Source organism: Sinohyriopsis cumingii, chromosome 8 (assembly GCF_028554795.1).
Source record: "Sinohyriopsis cumingii isolate HCF-2022 chromosome 8, ASM2855479v2, whole genome shotgun sequence".
In the NCBI taxonomy this organism is placed as follows: Eukaryota; Metazoa; Mollusca; class Bivalvia; order Unionida; family Unionidae; genus Sinohyriopsis; species Sinohyriopsis cumingii.
The window spans coordinates 13,469,273-13,489,891 of NC_142968.1; the positions used below are offsets into that span (position 1 = coordinate 13,469,273).

General features: G+C 34.9%; 1 protein-coding gene across 2 annotated transcripts in view; it reads left to right on the forward strand.

The window, feature by feature from the left end:
* LOC149793004 (uncharacterized) overlaps positions 1–20,619 on the forward strand; it is a 67,042-nt gene that overhangs the window by 11,045 nt on the left and 35,378 nt on the right. For both annotated transcript variants that reach the window (XM_089966873.1, XM_089966874.1), the window contains exons 4-5: positions 10,756–10,850; positions 15,972–16,188. In XM_089966873.1, the coding sequence (XP_089822999.1) occupies positions 10,756–10,850; positions 15,972–16,188 (312 nt within the window). The remainder of the gene's footprint in view (positions 1–10,755; positions 10,851–15,971; positions 16,189–20,619) is intronic.

Below are 20,619 nucleotides of genomic sequence, written 5' to 3' on the forward strand. Positions count from 1 at the left end.
ACCTGAACAGATTATGAGACTTTTGCAGCAAATATTGTTTGACTTTTTACACCTTGACTTTTTTGGAGGAAACCCTTGTTGGTACAATTAAGCAAAAGCTGCCTGAAATTTGACAAATGAAATTTGATTGGTATGTCAATATGTAAATGTTGATGGCTGCATTTCATTTTAATGTCATTATTACAGTTTTCACATTTCGCATTTTTCTAAAGCTTTTAACTTTTTGAACTTGAAACTTGTTGGTCTGTGGTGGGGGCATAGGTGTTTTACAAACACTTGTCCATGTTTTTATATGTATGACTGATTTTTAGCAAAGATTCCTCAGGATTAGGTGTCATATACTTTGTCTTTACTCTTTGCTTTTGGATGCAAATTAATTACCTTTTTTGGATTTCCAAAATCTCAGACAAAGGAAATCGTTGATAAGCCTGTTGAAAACATTGGCCGCTGTTTTCATTTCTGCATTGCATTTGACATCGTTTATTTTAATGCTGATGTTTCTTAACAAGAAAATACCCATATTTAAAAAGCAGTTTGCCAGTGTCAGTAAATGTTTATTTTAGGACTGCCATGCATTATCATCTGACTGTGTTAAAGATTAAACATTCAGCTTTATTCATAATTTAAATATAGTCTGTCGAAGGCTGCTGAAGAATTCATCCAAATGTTCCAGAAAATATTGTTTCATTTGTTCAGATTTATTAGTGATCCCTTTACCTTGCATAATAAGTTTTTAGATGCCTCTACTGATTTCTATTGGAAATGCCTTTTGATGACTTGGTCTGATTCACATACAAGCACATTTGGATGCCTCTACTGAGTTCTGTTGGAAACGCCTTTTGATGACTTGGTCTGATTCACATACAAGTACATTTGAATACCTCTACTGAGTTCTGTTGGAAATGCCTTTTGATGGCTTGGTCTGATTCAAATACAAGCACATTTGGATACCTCTACTGAGTTCTGTTGGAAACGCCTTTTGATGACTTGGTCTGATTCAAATACAAGCACATTTGGATACCTCTACTGAATTCTGTTGGAAATGCATTCTGATGACTTGATCTGATTCACATACAAGCACATTTTGATACCTCTACTGAGTTCTATTGGAAATGCCTTTTGTTGACTTGGTCTGATTCACATACAAGCACATTTGGATACCTGTACTGAATTCTATTGGAAATGACTTTTGATGACTTGGTCTTATTCACATACAAGCACATTTGGATACCTGTACTGAATTCTATTGGAAATGACTTTTGATGACTTGGTCTTATTCACATACAAGCACATTTGGATACCTGTACTGAATTCTATTGGAAATGACTTTTGATGACTTGGTCTTATTCACATACAAGCACATTTGGATACCTGTACTGAATTCTATTGGAAATGACTTTTGATGACTTGGTCTTATTCACATACAAGCACATTTGGATACCTCTACTGAATTCTGTTGGAAATGACTTTTGATGACTTGGTCTTATTCACATACAAGCACATTTGGATACCTGTACTGAATTCTGTTGGAAATGACTTTTGATGACTTGGTCTGATTCACATACAAGCACATTTGGATACCTGTACTGAATTCTATTGGAAATGACTTTTGATGACTTGGTCTTATTCACATACAAGCACATTTGGATACCTGTACTGAATTCTATTGGAAATGACTTTTGATGACTTGGTCTTATTCACATACAAGCACATTTGGATACCTGTACTGAATTCTGTTGGAAATGACTTTTGATGACTTGGTCTGATTCACATACAAGCACATTTGGATACCTGTACTGAATTCTATTGGAAATGACTTTTGATGACTTGGTCTGATTCATTGGGGGAAATGCATTCTGATACTTCTGACTGATTCGGGGCCTCGAGTGGCCGAGTGGTCTAAAGCGCTCACCGTTCCGGATCACTGTCATCTCACCTCTGTCTGAAAAGGTTCGAGTCCAAGGCTCAGCTAGCGTGGGCATGTGGGAAAGCCTGCCAGTAGCTTCTTGTGGGTCGGTGGTTCTTCTCTGGGTTTTCCAGGGTTCTTCCTCCACCAATTATACTGGCCACCATGTATAGCCTATCTTATGCTGAAAAATGGCGTTAAACCCTACAACAACAACAACAACAACAACATCAGACTGATTCATATACAGGTGCATTAGGACTCTTCTGCAACAGCTACATAGATGGGTGTTTCAACACCTACAATAAACATTGGCTGTTTTTAGCTGTCTTAGTAGCGTCACCTTCAGGTAAAACCTCATATTACATACTGTTGACATTGAATAAAATTATCAGGACTAGACATCATGTGGTTTATATTTAAGATGCAGTGAAAATCAATTGTTTATAGTACCTGGGTCAGTTTCTACCTTATCCAAAATGGAGGCCATGGACTTTGTTCAGCACTTTATTGAGTTTGGATGATAAGAATGTGACTATAAAGGCTTCAAAAAGACTTAAATATTGATGCTGCTATCAATGAGTTTCGATAATTTATCAAATTTGGATGATTTAGTGATACAAATTTGGACAACAAATGAGTTGATTTTGAGGTTGAGAAAGGCCAGCTGCTGTTAGTCAGAAGGCTTCACTGACTTGACAGTGATGCAAATTTGGACAACAAACCAGTTGATTTCAGGGTTGAGAAAGGCCAGCTGCTGTTGGTTACAAGGCTTTACTGACTTGACAGTGATGCAAACTTGGACAACAAACCGTTGATTTCGAGGTTGAGAAAGACCAGCTGCTGTTAGTCAAAAGGCTTCACTGACTTGACAATGAATGAATGGTCCTAAGATTTTAAAGCATTTGAAAAATTCCTTGGTGAAAAATAAACAGTGAAGATCAGATTTTATTCTTGAACCTGTCTGTAGATAACAAATATGTACATAAAGATGAAATTGTTACAATTTATGTTGAACTTAACATATACTACACTACTCTAAATTTTACAGACAGGCCTATTTGTATAGAATCATATAGGTAACAGGTGTTATGTGTTTATCACACTTCACTCTGAGCTTTTGGCACACTATATTGACAGCCTACATTTACAGATGCTGTGGGGTAATGGTTAAAGTCTCAAACATGGCCTAGTATAATTTATGCCACCAGTTTTATACAGACTGAACAATTTGCCAATCAACATTTGTACTGTATGATGTGTGCCACCAGATTTATTCAGACTAAACAATTAGCCAATCAACACTTGTACAGTAATAGACCTTGGATAGAGACAGTTATTATTGTTACATGTTAATATTACAATTCAAATGAATGGGTATCGAACATTAATTATGTTTGAGCATCATGGTCTGAAGCTCTTTCTTGTGCTGTCCTTTGAATATTAAAGAAAAACAACTCTCTGTGACAAGTGTATAAATCTGCGAACATTTTACCTAAACAAAAAATTATATTAACTCTACCAATTAGAATGGAATCTAACAAATTCCAAATGTTTGGTATATGTAGAGGTAAGTGTTACACAGATTTCTAAACTACTAAACCAGTGTATTGTTTTTTTTGGATTGATTCATAATGTCTGTTAGATAAGGAGCAAATACATAAACTTTTTAATTTTTATTGAAGATATTTTATGATTTCGATATGGCATAAGTATTGCAGTATACTGTAGACTGGCCATATTAAAGAAGTCACAGATGACATACATGGGATGTATTCTGAAAAACAAATCAAAGCTTTATTTGCTTTCTTGCATGCCAGGGATGATTTCAGCAATAGTTTTAAAAGCCCCCATCGCAAGAACTGGGAATTTTGTTATCACAAAACAATTACAGTAGTCCCTTTCTTATAAGGCCACCCCTAATGCAGCAGGGAAGTGGCCTTATAATGAGGGTGGCCTTTCTAGAGGGGGATGACAAATGTGAATAGTAAATACATATGAAGAAAATCACAAATACATTTAATTCTAAAACATTTAATATTTTCATTAAAAAATCACATGCATGTTGTGAAATAAATGTAAAACAAACTGTGTCATCATTTTCAAAAGAATGCTATGAATAACCATTGATATAGTTTTAAACCTGTCTTTAAATTATGTTACAGATCACATCATCTGTCATGGTAACAGTCTAAAACACAAACCAGTCTCGTCACAATTAAAAATATCCTTGCTGTCATATCCCCTGCATATATCGTTTAGGTTTTTGTTCCAATCTTCGACAACTTCATTATTAACATCAGCTGATTCTCCACTAAGGACAGAACACTTAATATTTTGTCGCACTTGAAATCTGTGCAACCATCCATTACTTGATGACATGTTGATCTTTGTGCAGTAAGTTATTCATGTTGCCAACTACAATACTGATAAAACAATTTTGTATGCATCTAAACAAATTGCCGTGTGTTTTTAAAGGAAGTGATCTTGTCTCGCGATTCGTTAGTCGCAGTCTGGTACCCTATTGTTTTTATACATTTCTTTACACTAAGTGAGAGAAGCCAAAACGGCTTCAATATGTACCATTAACATCATGCAGATTTGACCTCGCGGCCGTTAGGATTCGTAATTTTGACAATTATTGTCAGTAGTAATAGCCACTAATTATCAAAGTGAACAAGCTCAACATCTTACTAAGGGAAGCCATAAAGGCTATCAAACCATTTTCCTGCTGACTTGGGTATTGTACATCGATACTGCCACTTCTCAGCTGTTACTACTGTTCAATAATTGTAATCTTAACAATTATCAGAGTGACTAAACCGGACATCTTATGACAACACAGCAGTAAGGCTAATAGGATTACATGTACTTACCCGTTTGTATGGATTAAAATTTGAGTCTTTCTCAGTTTTTATGGAATAAATTTGGCTTCTCGTGAGGTGTAAATGATATAATATTAACCTTAGTGGTACATGTACTTTACTCAACACTTCTTTCAGTAACGAAAACCTGACTTCGGGAAACAGAAATCGGATTACTTAACACACATTATGAATAAAATACTGGTTCTGGATACATATTCAAATAAAATGCGGCCGCTTGTGAGGGGTACATTTTATATTATTGCACTAATATGCTGGCCGCTGGTTGCGTTAGCCGGGTGGCCTTTCGCGAGGGGTACTTTTGAACACAAACTCGTCGGTGCCAGCAGATTCTGGCCGTAAGGAGCAGGTGGCCACTGGTCAGGGGGGCCGTTCAAGAGGGAGACCACTGTACTTATTATGAATAGTCTCCTATCTTTCATCACACTTTAAATTTTGTTTGGTAATTTTTTCATATTTATTTTTCATACAGCAGTCAGCCACTTCACTTAAAAGAGAAGTGGCTGACTTTTGTATAATCAGGTTAACTTCTGTTACAGAAATAGGGTAAAATTACATTTCATTTCCAATTACGTTTGTTACAGTAAGAAATGGAATAATGGAAATTTTTGGGAAGCAAGATTGATAACTTTCAGTTGGAATATTCCAGAATAACAAGTATTTGGCTGCCATTGGAAATTGGGACTACCAATTTGCCCTAATTACTATTGAATCTTCCCTGCATACAAATGCATCAGGCAGCTTGGTTGGTTTGTATGTTGTCAGCATCATGCTGAGGAACTGGGAGCTAAAAGCCTTTCCCAAGGAGACAGTGAGGTGGGCAGATTCAGCCTGGTCTGTATAGGCATTGAAACTGCATCCCAAACATGTCCAATATTCTACCAGTCTTGCCACCTTGGCTAGCACAAGCACATCTGAGCGAGAAGCACATATGAATCCCCCTGCTGCAATTGCCTTACAACACCCCCACATCATTTCAGTATAAGTACCTTATAACACCCCTACAGCTTTTTCGGTATTAAGTACCATACAGCACCATACAGCATTTCAGTATTAAGTACTTTTAAGCACCCCTACAGCATTTCAGCGCAAGTATCTTACAGCACCCATACAACATTTCAGTATTAAGTTCATTTCAGCACCATACAATGTAAGTATCCTACAGCAATTCAGTATAAGTATCTTGCAACTCCTCTACAGCATTTCAGTCTAAGTATCTTATAACACCCCTCTTATAACACCCCTACATCATTTCAGTATACGTATCTTAAAACACCCCTAGAGCATTTTAGTACAAGTATCTTAAAACACCCCTACTGCATTTCAGTACAAGCATGTTAAAACACCCCTACATCATTTCAGTACAAGTATCTTACAACACCCAACAGCATTTCAGTATTAAATATCTTACAGCACCCCTACAGCATTTCAGTACAAGTACCTTATAACACCCCTACATCATTTCAGTACAAGTATTTTACAACACCCCTACAGCATTTCAGTACAAGTACCTTATAACACCCCTACATCATTTCAGTACAAGTATCTTACAACACCCCTACAGCATTTCAGTATTAAATATCTTACAGCACCCCTACAGCATTTCAGTGCAAGTATCTTACAACACCCATACAACATTTCAGTATTAAGTTCATTTCAGCACCATACAATATAAGTATCCTACAGCAATTTAGTATAAGTATCTTGCAACACCATCCAGCATTGCAATACAGGTATCTTACAACACTCCTACAGCACTTCATTATAAGTATCTTGCAACTCCTCTACAGCATTTCAGTCTAAGTATCTTATAACACTCCTCTTATAACACCCCTACAGCATTTCAATATAAGTATCCTACAACACCCCTATATCATTTCAGTATACATATCTTAAAACACCCCTAGAGCATTTCAGTACAAGTATCTTAAAACACCCCTACAGCATTTCAGTACAAATATCTTAAAACACCCCTACAGCATTTCAGTACAAGTATCTTACAACACCCAACAGCATTTCAGTATTGAATATCTTACAGCACCCCTACAGCATTTCAGTACAAGTATCTTAAAACACCCCTACAGCATTTCAGTACAAGTATCTTACAACACCAAACAGCATTTCAGTACAAGTACCTTACAACACCCCAATGTCATTTCAGTAACAAGTACCTTACAATGCCCCAACAGCATTTTAATAGAAGTATCTAAAACACCCCTGCAGCATTTAAATCTAAGTATCTTACATCACCCCTACAGAATTTCAATAGATGTATCTTACAACACCCCTACATCATTTCAATCTAAGTATCTTACAACACCCCCTACAGCATTTTAATAGAAGTATCTTAAACACCCCAACATGTATTTCAGTATAAGTATCTTACAACACTCCTACATGCGTTTCAGTACAAGTACATTACAGCACCCCTCCCAACAGCATTTCAGTTTAAGTATCTAACAACACCCCTATAGCAGTTCAGTATAAGTAACTTTCAGCACCCATACAGCATTTAAGTATAAGTATCTTATGATGATCTGGTATCTGATTGGCTGAGTTTCTTTAACTACTCTAGACACTGATCTGATTTTGATGAAATTTGGGTAATAGGCCTATGTCATCCAGATCTTGTTTGAGTATGATGAATGGAATACTGTCAGTGAGACTTTGCATTTGATTGGCTGTGCTTGTCAGCAATCTAGCATCTTTATTTTTGATGCAGTTTTAATCAGACTTGTTAAAAAGTCTTATGCTATCAAAATTTTGGATGAATGTGATTATGAACAAGATCTGTGCATACAAATGAGGTCATTTTGAATCAGATTGACTGCACTTGTTATCACTTTGGAGACTGAGATATTGTTGCAACTTAAGTTTATGTTATCATTGTCAAAGACAGGAGCTATAACATTAGATCTGAACTTATTAATGACACACCATGCATCTGACTACTGACTTGATACCTCTAGATCTAGAGACTATATTTTTCATCCAGTTTCTATAAAACTTGGTAAATTTGCATATACAGTATCATCAAACTCTTGGATGACTTGGATTATGGTAAATGGGTTTATATCATCAAACTCTTGTATGACTTGGATTATAGTAAATGGGTGTGTATCATCAAACTCTTGAATGACTTGGGTTATGGTAAATGGGTTTGTGTCATCAAACTCTTGGATGACTTGGATTATAGTAAATGGGTTTGTATCATCAAACTCTTGTATGACTTGGATTATAGTAAATGGGTTTGTATCATCAAATTCTTGTATGACTTGGATTATAGTAAATGGGTTTGTATCATCAAACTCTTGAATGACTTGGATTATAGTAAATGGGTTTGTATCATCAAACTCTTGTATGACTTGGATTATAGTAAATGGGTTTTATTATCAATCTCTTGTATGACTTGGATTATGGTAAATGGGTTTGTATCATCAAACTCTTGGATGACTTGGGCTATGGTAAATGGGTATATATCTTTAAACTCTTGAGTAACTTGGGTTATGGTAAATGGGTTTAGGTGGCACTCTACAGTTTCATATTTTGCATAGGGTTAGAATTTTAAAGAGAAAGAATTTCCCCAGGTTTCCTCACTGGTTATACTGGCTATTTAAAAAAGACCTTGTATATCTTAGGCATTGTTCACAGAACCTTTAGTTCCCTTTATTTGGTGCATAATTGATGTGTGTTATATGGGTTATAGAGTATACAGTTTGGCCTTACTCCAGATGTGCATCTTTCAAAAACTGCTAGCTCCCATTGGTCATTTTCACTTCCTGGACTTAAGAGGTAAATTGTAAAATAAAGAGCCGATGACTTTTTATTTACATTTTATATAGGGGCTCCAAGTGGCCAAGTGGTCTAAAGCGCTCACCATTACGAATCACTGCCATCTCACCTCTGTCTGTGTGGGTTTGAGTCTCGGATTCGGCCAGTGTAGGTATGTGAGAAAGCTTATCAGTAGCTTCTCGAGGGTCGGTGGTTCTTTCTGGGGATTTTCCAAGTTCTTCCTCCACCAATAATACTGGCCGCCATGTATAGCCTATCGTGTGCAAAAAAATGGCATTAAACCCTACAACAACAACAACATTTTATATATGTAGTAACTCATCCATTGCACTTTCAGAAGCTGGTATTGTCTAGTTGGGCAAATTTCACTTTCCCCATTTTAATAGATGCTAGATAGTGTACTTTAGACTAATTCAGGCCGATTTTGTAGCACAAGGGAACAGTCATTTTAGTTACCAGTCTGCTTCATGTACAATTTCTATAAGTACAATATCCAAAGAAATGTCAGCCACATTGCATCAAAGTAGCCAACATTTTCTCCACTGTGCATGTTTCAAATGCAAACAACTTCACCTTACATACGTCACTCTCGCAAATGTACGTATTAACTTATGAGCGCCACCTTATATCTTCAAGTTTTTGGATCGTTTTATTTATGATAAATGTATTTAAATCATAAAACTCTTGAATGATTTGGATTATGGTAAATGGATTTAAATTATCAACTCTTGGATTGCTTTAATTATGCTAAATGGATTTAAATCATCAACTCTTGGATCGCTTTAATTATGATAAATGGATTTAAATCATCAAACTCTTGGATGACTGTGATTATGATAAATGGTTTTAAATCATCAAGCTCTTGAATGACTTGGATTATGGTAAATGTATTTAAGGGGGCGCTCACCAGATAATATGTACTTTTGAGAGAGTGATGTATGTAAGGTGAAGTAGTTCGCATTTAAAACATGCACAATGGAGAGAATGTTGGCATACCTCTATGCTACATTAATGTAATGTGGATGATATTTCTTTTGGATATTGTACTTTTGGAAATTTTACATGATTTAAGCACACTGCTAACTAAAATGACTGCTCCCTTGTGTTAAAAAATCAGCCTGAATTAGTCTAAAGTACACTATACATAACAGCTAATAAAATAGGGAAAATGAATTTTGCTAGACCAGACAATACCAGCTTCTGAAAGTGCAATGAATGAATTACCAAATATATAAAATGTAAAAAAAGTTATTGGCTCTTTTTTATACAATTTACCTCTGAAGTTCAGGAAGTGAAAGTGACCAAGTAGAGCTAGCACTTTTTTGGAAGGTGCATATCTGAAGTAAGGCCAAGCTATATACTCTATAACCCATAGTACACCCATCAATCATACACCAAAATAAAGGGAATTAAACGTTCTTTGCATTATACCTAAGATATACAAGGTCTTTTTTAAATAGCCAGTATATCCAGTGAGGAAAGCCGGGGAAATTCTTTTTTTTAAAATCCTAACCCTATGCAAAATACGAAACTGTAGAGCGCCACCTAAATCATCAACTCTTGGATTGCTTTAATTATGATAAATGGATTTGAATCATCAAACTCTTGGATGACTTGGATTATGATACATGTATTATAATCATCAAACTCTTGGATGACTGGGATTATGATAAATGGATTTAAATCATCAAACTCTTGGATGACTGGGATTATGATAAATGGATTTAAATCATCAAACTCTTGGATGGCTTGGATTATAATAAATGGTTTAAGTCATCAAACTCCTTAATGACTTGGATTATGAGCATTAGCAAGAGCCTGCAAATTAATTGTGCCATTATTATTTTGTAGAAAGAAATTTTATTAGCATATAATATAAAAAAAATAGGTTAAGTCAACATAATATAAAGTATGGGACAGAGTTTACACATATTGTGCTCTTACAATAATTCATAAGCCTGCTTTGTCAAATGGACTCTTACCCTATTATGGAAGATATATTTCTTTTAGCTGCACACTTTATATTTTATACTTGTTTATATTTTTGTAATTTTTGTTAACATCTATTTCTTGTAGATGTGAGTGCATTTTTATAACAAAAATGTACTTGCCATATAGTCCAAATGTTTTGGCTTGCATGAAATGTTAATTTCTTTATGTTTTGTACTACAGGTTTATCATTTTCATATCACAATGTGGGCAGTGCAGATGTGTACCTCTTTTTCCAATTAGCAAAGAACAGCAACTCATCCAGCATTAACTTCAGTGTAAGTATCCAAGGAATCAATCATTTTTCTCAAATTTTTCTCCAAGAATGTACTGTGAAAAAGAAAGCTAATATCAAAACCATTTTTAATTTTCTCCTCACTGAAATATTGAGTTGAGCATAAACTAACTGATAGTTCAGTTATCTATTAAGTTGTCATAAAAGAGGACCTAAGCTGCAGTTCCCCCACCCCCACTCCACCCATGAACTTATTTCACATTAGGACATGTTTGATTTCAAGTGTGTGTGTATACATGTTTCTTTTTTGTCAAGATCTAGTTAATATAGCGTAATGTCTATACCAAAAAGAAACCTTTACAGTTATTGTGAAGTAGATGATCCCTTATCCCACAGGGTCTTAGGTAACAGTGGAGAATAATTATTACTGTGATTAATTAATCAGCTAACTTTTTTTTATAAGCCTACATACCTTTACAATTAATGTAACACCACTCTCACCTTCAAATTACCTTCCCTTCAGAGTTAGGTGAACTGCCCATTGTAATGTACATGTTTCTTGATTGACATTGCATTTTGGGTTTATACATTATAAGCTTGAGTGGACTATACCAGATTTTCTAAACTGCATGCTGTAAGAGTCATCTACTGGAGGCAAGTTATTTGCCTTGGGATGCATCCACTGATGATGTTCAAATTAGTGTTGGACTTCATAAATGAGTGTGGTTCATATTTAAGAATGGGACCTTCTAAGGATTATAACTTTATTTTCATTTGCTTTTTTAAAAAGTGTTTGCAATATCATTGCCATTTTTTAGTGTATGCCTTTTCTGAAAGTATTTGCAGCATCATTGTCGTGTTTTGAATATAATGGCAGTGTTATTGCCTTTTATTATTTGCCTTATGTTGCATGTTTTCTTTTGTTTGGAGAAGTTTATTTTTGGAAATATTTTGGCTGTTACCATTTTAGCTATCCAGCTCTTGTTGGCATTAAATGGCTAGGACTGCTTATGTGCTATTACACCCTATATTATATATACATGCATAAATACATACAAATGGCATTTCATGTCTACAGCATGAATTCCAATCTGCTGTTGTATAATGCACCAACACATCAGGATCTACAGTCTTTGATCTATTTGTGATCTCATGTGTGTAGTATAGGGGGTTTCACGGTTGCAACAGAGTTACTGATCGTAGTGCCTAAAATTACCTCCCTTAGCTCCAATGCACATGCCCACAAAAAATGTCCAGGTCCGGATAGTTCTCCGTTCTACACTTGGTTAGTGAAACATAGTCAACAAAGGAAGGTATCTTAGCTGTACTACAGATCATTATGGTTAAACCAATGAATCAATTATATATGCCAGACATTCTTTTGTTCATACAAGGAGAATAATTATAGACATTAAATCATATAATTAGATTCAGTGTCCATACTTACATTATATCAGATAATTAAATAATATTTACTTTCCATACTTAAATATCAAATAATTAAATTAAATACACTGTCCATACCTGATAATATAAATTCATTATCCATAATTTCAGATACATTTGTAGGAACATTTCATTCTGCTCTCCGATTTTTAACATTTATTGCACATTTTCGGTTATATAACTTTAATGAAAACAATCTCAACAATTTACATTTTTCATATGTTGATATATCCTTCTTTCTCAGTTATTTTTGCAATGGCTAATAGTTCGTTTATAACACGTGTTAAGAAAGTTTTATAACACAAGTTCGATAAGAAAATTATAACACGAATTTGATACGTCAGCTGATTTGTAAAGCTGAATATTTTAAACAAGAAAAGTTTTTTGTAAAAAAAATGGAACACAGTATTTTAATGTATTCAGAGGAACTTAACAGAGCAATAATTACATTAGCTATCATAACGATAAATGAGTGTAATTAATGCAGACGGAATATTTATTCATATTTGGGTGTAAATATCGTACATTATTCAGATTAAATAACATGCCCAATGACTTTTTTTTGTTGTTTCATTTTCTTTTTTGACTTTTGAAACATCAAATATCAGACAGTACATGCAATAACTTTCAGCATGATTTTTCTTTGCTTATGCTGACATGTAATAACTCTCAAATTTGCTGGGGTCTTTAGACAACATTTCTGATTACCACCAGCAAATTCATCTAGAACAGCTTTCTCAAAATTAATTTAATTCTGTTTAACTTTCATTGCATCAAATATGTAAGTTTTAAAGATCCAATTATTTCACAGATTCCATCATATTACTTTGGTTCGCTTCTTAAATCAATATTGATCCACGTGACCGGATGTAAAATTGCAAACAGTATGATTTAAAAAAGAGACTGCTTGTAAGAACATACTCTACAAGTCAGTAATAAATGGATACTCACAAATATTCATATTTGTTGTCTTTATCTATCAGTCACTCTTTCTAACTTGGCATCATTTTATACTCGTTTTTAACCAGAAGTATGTTTATGTAATATACATATGCGAACACACATTCATTCAAGGATATACATACCCATGCACCAGATGAAAGAAGACAGACATACAGATAGGTGAGAGCCACAAATGTCCTATGCATGCATAGTGTGTCTAACATAAATATTTCTCCAAACTGTATACTCTAAAATTTCCAACCATTCAAGGAAATAAAATTAATCATCAAGGAGACTCATACGTGCGCCTGTCTGTTCAAGCATGGTTGACATTTGTGCATTTTGAAAAAACTCAAGTTATTTCATGAAAAATATTATGAACATTAATAGAAAAGCAGCAATCTAAATCAATAATAAAAAAAGCTTAAGAAGTTAGATTTTTTTTCTTGTTGTCGTTCAACCTCCATTAACTGCTATGATTGAATCCGTACAAAATAAACATATTTTCATTATTCTTTAAGCGAGATAAATTGCAAGAACTTTGTACGCAGCAATACAGTTTCGCAGAATCAAATAATACAAACTAGAACATATGGTAGTAATGGAAAGATAATGAAGTTCTGAAATGGGCAGATAACATTTATTTGAATGCTGGGAGCAGCGCAAGTTAGTGAAAAAAAAAAGATGTAAACAAAATTGATCAAATATTGATAGAATTTCTTTTCAAGATAGTGAGATATCAATCCTGCTTGCATAATGTGCGCAGTCTGTCACATTTGATTGATCTACATCTGCCATTTTTATTGATTGACCTATCCGGAAGTGAGTTGCACTGATATGCCCTCTGGTGTTTTCAAGGGGAGATACTAACCGTGAAACCCCCTATAGGCTCATATGCCATCATGTAATGCATTATCAGGCATCTGTGTATTGACCAAGTAAATGAACACTTCACACCCCTGCCCAGTGTGTCCGCTACAAAATGTAGTTCTGTGTCTATTGTGGCTGTTCCCAATCTCCTTTACAAGGTTTTCAACAGATGCATACCCTCAGGTTTCGACACATGGAATTTAAAAATGACTCATTTTTGTTGCTCAGAAATTTTGACTTGTGTGTCTTTTTGACGCACGTAGATTTGAGCTGGAACATCAATCTTAATTACCCTTGATTCACTTCCAGCTTAGTTTCTGACTAAGAGTACACTGTCCATAACAAATTTACTGTAGAAGGCACTGACTGACATCTGCTCAACAATAGTTTAGACCTTGATGGCCAGTATGGCACCAATGAAAGATGTACATGAACTGGGCATGACTAACAGTTCACTGAAGTCAGACTTAAATTCAACTGAATTAGGTTGGATTGTTTAGAGGTTATGTTTGAAGTTTATGACAGAGAAAGAGGAAACAATTATGACATGAATGGACTGCCTTTTGATCAGATATCAGCACTGGTTTATTTGGACATCAAATTATAATCAACTGGTCAGAACTGGAGCATACCATTATGGTGGCTGTCAACAGAAGTGGACTAAATTTAATTGTTTTATTGGCAAGTTGCTTCACTTAGTGGGATGTTTTAAAGTTCAGAATCAACTATGACTTCAGTGGATTCATTTCTGTTAAAATATTGGTATTTTTTAAATTGTGCTTTAAATTATAATCAGACAAAATGGGTATATATATGACCTCTTGCTAAGGCAGTTTTTGGTGTGGCATTGTGTTTTATTTGCCGATTAATTTGCTTAAATCCGCAAAACATTTCAAACCAAGAAAGTTTTAGTTAATGGATCATTTGGAGAAATTTGAATGGCCGTAACACTCAGTGCATACTTAAGAACTTTAAAATCACATTATCACAAAGAAGTACATTTTCTTTTCTGTCTGTCTCGGAAAAGAGCTGGCAGTGATGACTTTTCTGACCCTTAGACTCCAAAGAGTTTGCATCACTATATAAACGTAAAAGCCACAATTGCATTATTCCGATATACAAAAAAGAAGTGTAGCTTGTGAAAGGAATCATACTTTTCTGATTATTGAGTCTGCTGGTGAATTTACTAGTACCAGAATTTCTCTTAAATTTGTCAACTCTGAGGAGAAGAAGAAGAGTCAATCTCAGAAATTTGGTAGAAAATTTAAGGACGAATGGAAAAGTGAACTGACAGTTATGGATAATATATAACCTTCATAGTTGTATATTTTCTGCTTTTATTCATCTTTTCATATTTTCTTCATATATGTAACCTTTCTTTACCATGCCTATCATTTCATATATGTAACCTTTCTTTACCATGCCTATCATTTCATATATGTAACCTTTCTTTACCATGCCTATCATTTCATATATGTAACCTTTCTTTACCATGCCTATCATTTCATATATGTAACCTTTCTTTACCATGCCTATCATTTCATATATGTAACCTTTCTTTACCATGCCTATCATTTCATATATGTAACCTTTCTTTACCATGCCTATCATTTCATATATGTAACCTTTCTTTACCATGCCTATCATTTCATATATGTAACCTTTCTTTACCATGCCTATCATTTCATATATGTAACCTTTCTTTACCATGCCTATCATTTCATAAGCCTAATTTACTCTTAACCACTTCCATCAGCTTGCTAGCCAAGAGAGGTTGGTTCAGTATGTATCTATTTAAACTGTATAGAATAGGAACTATAATTAATATAGTCTTATAGACGATGAAATAGTTCTAATGCCTACATTTGTAGATGTATTAACAGTCTTATCTTTTCATTGTTCACAGATTACAGCTAAGATACTTGTGAAAGTTGGGATTTTTAGTGAATGGCCAAGTACTCTGCAAAATGTCTTATTCCCACCAACAGCAATACCTGTACCTCCATGTAATAGCACATCCTTTACCAGTGCACCCACTAGAGTACCTCCCACAACATGTCCTTCTGTACATGTGAATTTTACAACCCAGGTACCACCAGCAACAGATTCTCTTCCTCACATTGGTAAGTTTGTGTCTGAATTGTCCACTTTACTAAACATTTAGTGTGCACTGTCTGTCTAGCCAAATGCCAGGTAAGTTTTGACATGGCCCAGCATATGTCACGCATCCATCTGTCTATCAACATGAGTTTCTTAGTTTCTTACCCAGTATAGTTTAGCTGTGCTCTGCTATAGTTGTGTCTGAGTTGGCTTTGCAAGCAGTGGAATGGTTTCCTTAGTAACCATTTGGAGCTATGTAGCTATGTGGCTCAGTACATTAGCACTGGACATAATTTATAATTTTGAAATGTTGGAAAATTTAACTTTGTAAAATGTTGATATTTTTACATAGCTAACAGTCCTGCCAACCCGTCTGATCTAACATAAATTATAGAAATATGATTGTTGTATAAAATTGTATCCTGGCTTGTCCATGTTGATTTGAATACAGGTTTCATATAATAATTAGCAGAGATCATGCTGACTTTATCGGAGGACCTCAGGCATTTTAAACTTCCCACATTTTTTCATACAAGCGATCTTTTTTGTTAACAGAATCTTTGAAAGTGGCATCCAACAAACAATACATGCTCAGATTGAAAGGGACAATAAGCTTCTAAAAATGTTTAAATATCATGGATGAATTAAAGGAATATTCAGAATTTTGAGAGGAAAAAGGGGGAATTATGACATACATTTATTGGACATCACATGTTGATTTAAGTATGTATTTGGGGTGGGTGGGTGGATGATTGTCATTACCCAGCAAAAGTTCAAAGATTATGACTAGCTGAGAGATAGCAAGAAGTAATTGAGCTCCATAAGATTTGGAACTTCAGTTTGTGAATTGTTCTGGAGATGAGTAAGGTCTCAGTGTACTGTACAAACTGTTTTTGAATTGTTCTGGAGATGAGTAAGGTCTCTGTGTACTGTACAAACTGTTTGTGAATTGTTCTGGAGATGAGTAAGGTCTCTGTGTACTGTACAAACTGTTTGTGAATTGTTCTGGAGATGAGTAAGGTCTCTGTGTACTGTACTAACTGTTTGTGAATTGTTCTGGAGATGAGTAAGGTATCTGTGTACTGTACAAACTGTTTGTGAATTGTTCTGGAGATGAGTAAGGTCTCAGTGTACTGTACAAACTGTTTTTGAATTGTTCTGGAGATGAGTAAGGTTTCAGTGTACTGTACAAACTGTTTGTGAATTGTTCTGGAGGTGATTATGGTCTCAGTGTACTGTACAAACTGTTTGTGAATTGTTCTGGAGATGAGTAAAGTCTCTGTGTACTGTACAAACTGTTTGTGAATTGTTCTGGAGATGAGTAAGGTCTCTGTGTACTGTACAAACTGTTTGTGAATTGTTCTGGAGATGAGTAAGGTCTCTGTGTACTGTACAAACTGTTTGTGAATTGGTCTGGAGATGAGTAAGGTCTCTGTGTACTGTACAAACTGTTTTTGAATTGTTCTGGAGATGAGTAAGGTCTCAGTGTACTGTACAAACTGTTTGTGAATTGTTCTGGAGATGAGTAAGGTCTCTGTGTACTGTACAAACTGTTTGTGAATTGGTCTGGAGATGAGTAAAGTCTCTGTGTACTGTACAAACTGTTTGTGAATTGGTCTGGAGATGAGTAAGGTCTCTGTGTACTGTACAAACTGTTTGTGAATTGTTCTGGAGATGAGTAAGGTCTCAGTGTACTGCACAAACTGTTTGTGAATTGGTCTGGAGATGAGTAAGGTCTCTGTGTACTGTACAAACTGTTTGTGAATTGGTCTGGAGATGAGTAAGGTCTCTGTGTACTGTACAAACTGTTTGTGAATTGGTCTGGAGATGAGTAAGGTCTCTGTGTACTGTACAAACTGTTTGTGAATTGGTCTGGAGATGAGTAAGGTCTCTGTGTACTGTACAAACTGTTTGTGAATTGTTCTGGAGATGAGTAAGGTCTCTGTGTACTGTACAAACTGTTTGTGAATTGTTCTGGAGATGAGTAAGGTCTCTGTGTACTGTACAAACTGTTTGTGAATTGTTCTGGAGATGAGTAAGGTCTCAGTGTACTGTACAAACTGTTTGTGAATTGTTCTGGAGATGAGTAAGGTCTCAGTGTACTGTACAAACTGTTTTTAAATTGTTCTGGAGATGAGTAAGGTTTCAATGTACTGTACAAACTGTTTGTGAATTGTTCTGGAGGTGATTATGGTCTCAGTGTACTGTACAAACTGTTTTTGAATTGTTCTGGAGATGAGTAAGGTCTCAGTGTACTGTACAAACTGTTTGTGAATTGTTCTGGAGATGAGTAAGGTCTCAGTGTACTGTACAAACTGTTTGTGAATTGTTCTGGAGATGAGTAAGGTCTCAGTGTACTGTACAAACTGTTTTTGAATTGTTCTGGAGATGAGTAAGGTTTCAGTGTACTGTACAAACTGTTTGTGAATTGTTCTGGAGGTGATTATGGTCTCAGTGTACTGTACAAACTGTTTGTGAATTGGTCTGGAGATGAGTAAGGTCTCTGTATACTGTACAAACTGTTTGTGAATTGTTCTGGAGATGAGTAAGGTTTCAGTGTACTGTACAAACTGTTTGTGAATTGTTCTGGAGGTGATTACGGTCTCGGTGTACTGTACAAACTGAACATAATGTTTACCATCACTGCATTACTCTTCTGAACATTTGAATGCATGTATTCCAACTTGCCAGTACCAATGCATGATATTCTGTTACACTTTACTGAAAATTGGTCTGTCTTACAAAAAAAATATTGACTTCTTTCCTGAGAAGGTCTTGTTAGGGTTGGCAAGTTTGAGCTAAGGGTACAGGCAATCCAAAATCACTTAAAAATGTATCAGTTGCATTTCTTGTTCCTTGTCATATCCCAGGTTCTTCCTCTATCATTAATACTGGCCGCCATGTATAGCCTATCTTGTGCTAAAAAATGGCGTTAAACCATATAACAATAACAACAACAACTACACCGAGAAAAGTACATGCAGGTAAGTGAATTTTCTCATTATAACACAGTTACTGAGATCACATTGGTTTTTACAACTGTAAGCCTGAACCATTGATTCATGATTGCTAAAGATTTCTAATTGTTTTGTATTTTTTTCTTGGGCTTTATCATTTTCTTTCATTGGACTATTACTGTGACTATTAAACTTGTATAAGATGTTCTTTTTAATTCTCATCTCCATATATGCTGCAAGGACACATAATTGTGTGAATCGCGCAATTTTGTTTCACAAATTTGCACACTTGGAAACAAGTGATCTGCAAAAATTCTGCAAATTAGTTTAAAGTTGCACATGTGAAAATGTACCCTGCACAGTGTACAATTTTTATTCAGCCATTCAACCTTAAAACACTTGTCGTGAGGTTTTGTAGTGCTTGTCACAACAGGTCTTTTTTATAACTTTACACATCAGAGTTCTTTGGCTTGATATGAATGGTAAACTAAATCTGATAATTATGTTGGGTCCTGGAAACAATATTTTGTTGTAATTTTAAGTTTTACAAATGCGTGTTTAAAGTAAGGGATACCTAGAAAAGCCCAAATGGCTGATTCCCAACATGGTTCATCTTTAGATGATGATTTCATTCTGCACATTCTAGCTGATGATAACGGTGATGGCAGTTTATTTTTAAAGTTATGATGTATATCAGATCATTGGAGTTTGGAAAGTGTTATTGGAGATATCAATGAGTCATTTTGAATCTGAAAATGATGTTAATTATGAGTCTGGTGGACATGCTGGATGGACAAAAACAGTTGGCATGCCCATCAACTCCATTTTCAGTGGTATTTTGAAATTAAATATAGAAAAAGCACAAAAACAATCCAAATTAAAATACATAATTTAAGTGTAAAGTACAATTTTCATTTCTTTTCTCAAACAATTTTGTGCTACAAAACCATACAGCCCTTTTTGGTTAAGATACTTAAGGAAATATGAATCTAAAAATGAAATTAGAAACAAAGGTATTTATATGACCAAAATATATCTGTCCAAACAAGCCAACTGTGGCATTGATGAACTTAAAATCCTAATACAGCACTATGGAAAAGAAAGTAAATCTGGGATAATAATCAGCATATAACTGATTGAAGAAAGGGAAACTTTAAATAGGGCTTATTTTAGTGAAAATCTTATTTTGGAGCAGAAGTATCCAAAAGACAGACAATAACTGTGAGTTTTGGAGAATTGTACATAACAACTATAAAGAACAACTTTCAAACTTGTTCCATCTGGCTAAGCTAGCTATGTATATGCCCCTTCAGACAGCAGACTGTTAAAGGGGCTTCTCAGCAATGAACAGTATTCATACAGAGGTAAGGAACATATATTAAGCTGAGAAACTATCAACAGATTATTGTTTATAAAACTAGAGGAGATGATTTTAAAGATTTTGATTTCACTAGTGCTATAACAGTGGAGCAGGAAGAAAGAGAGATGGATATTAAT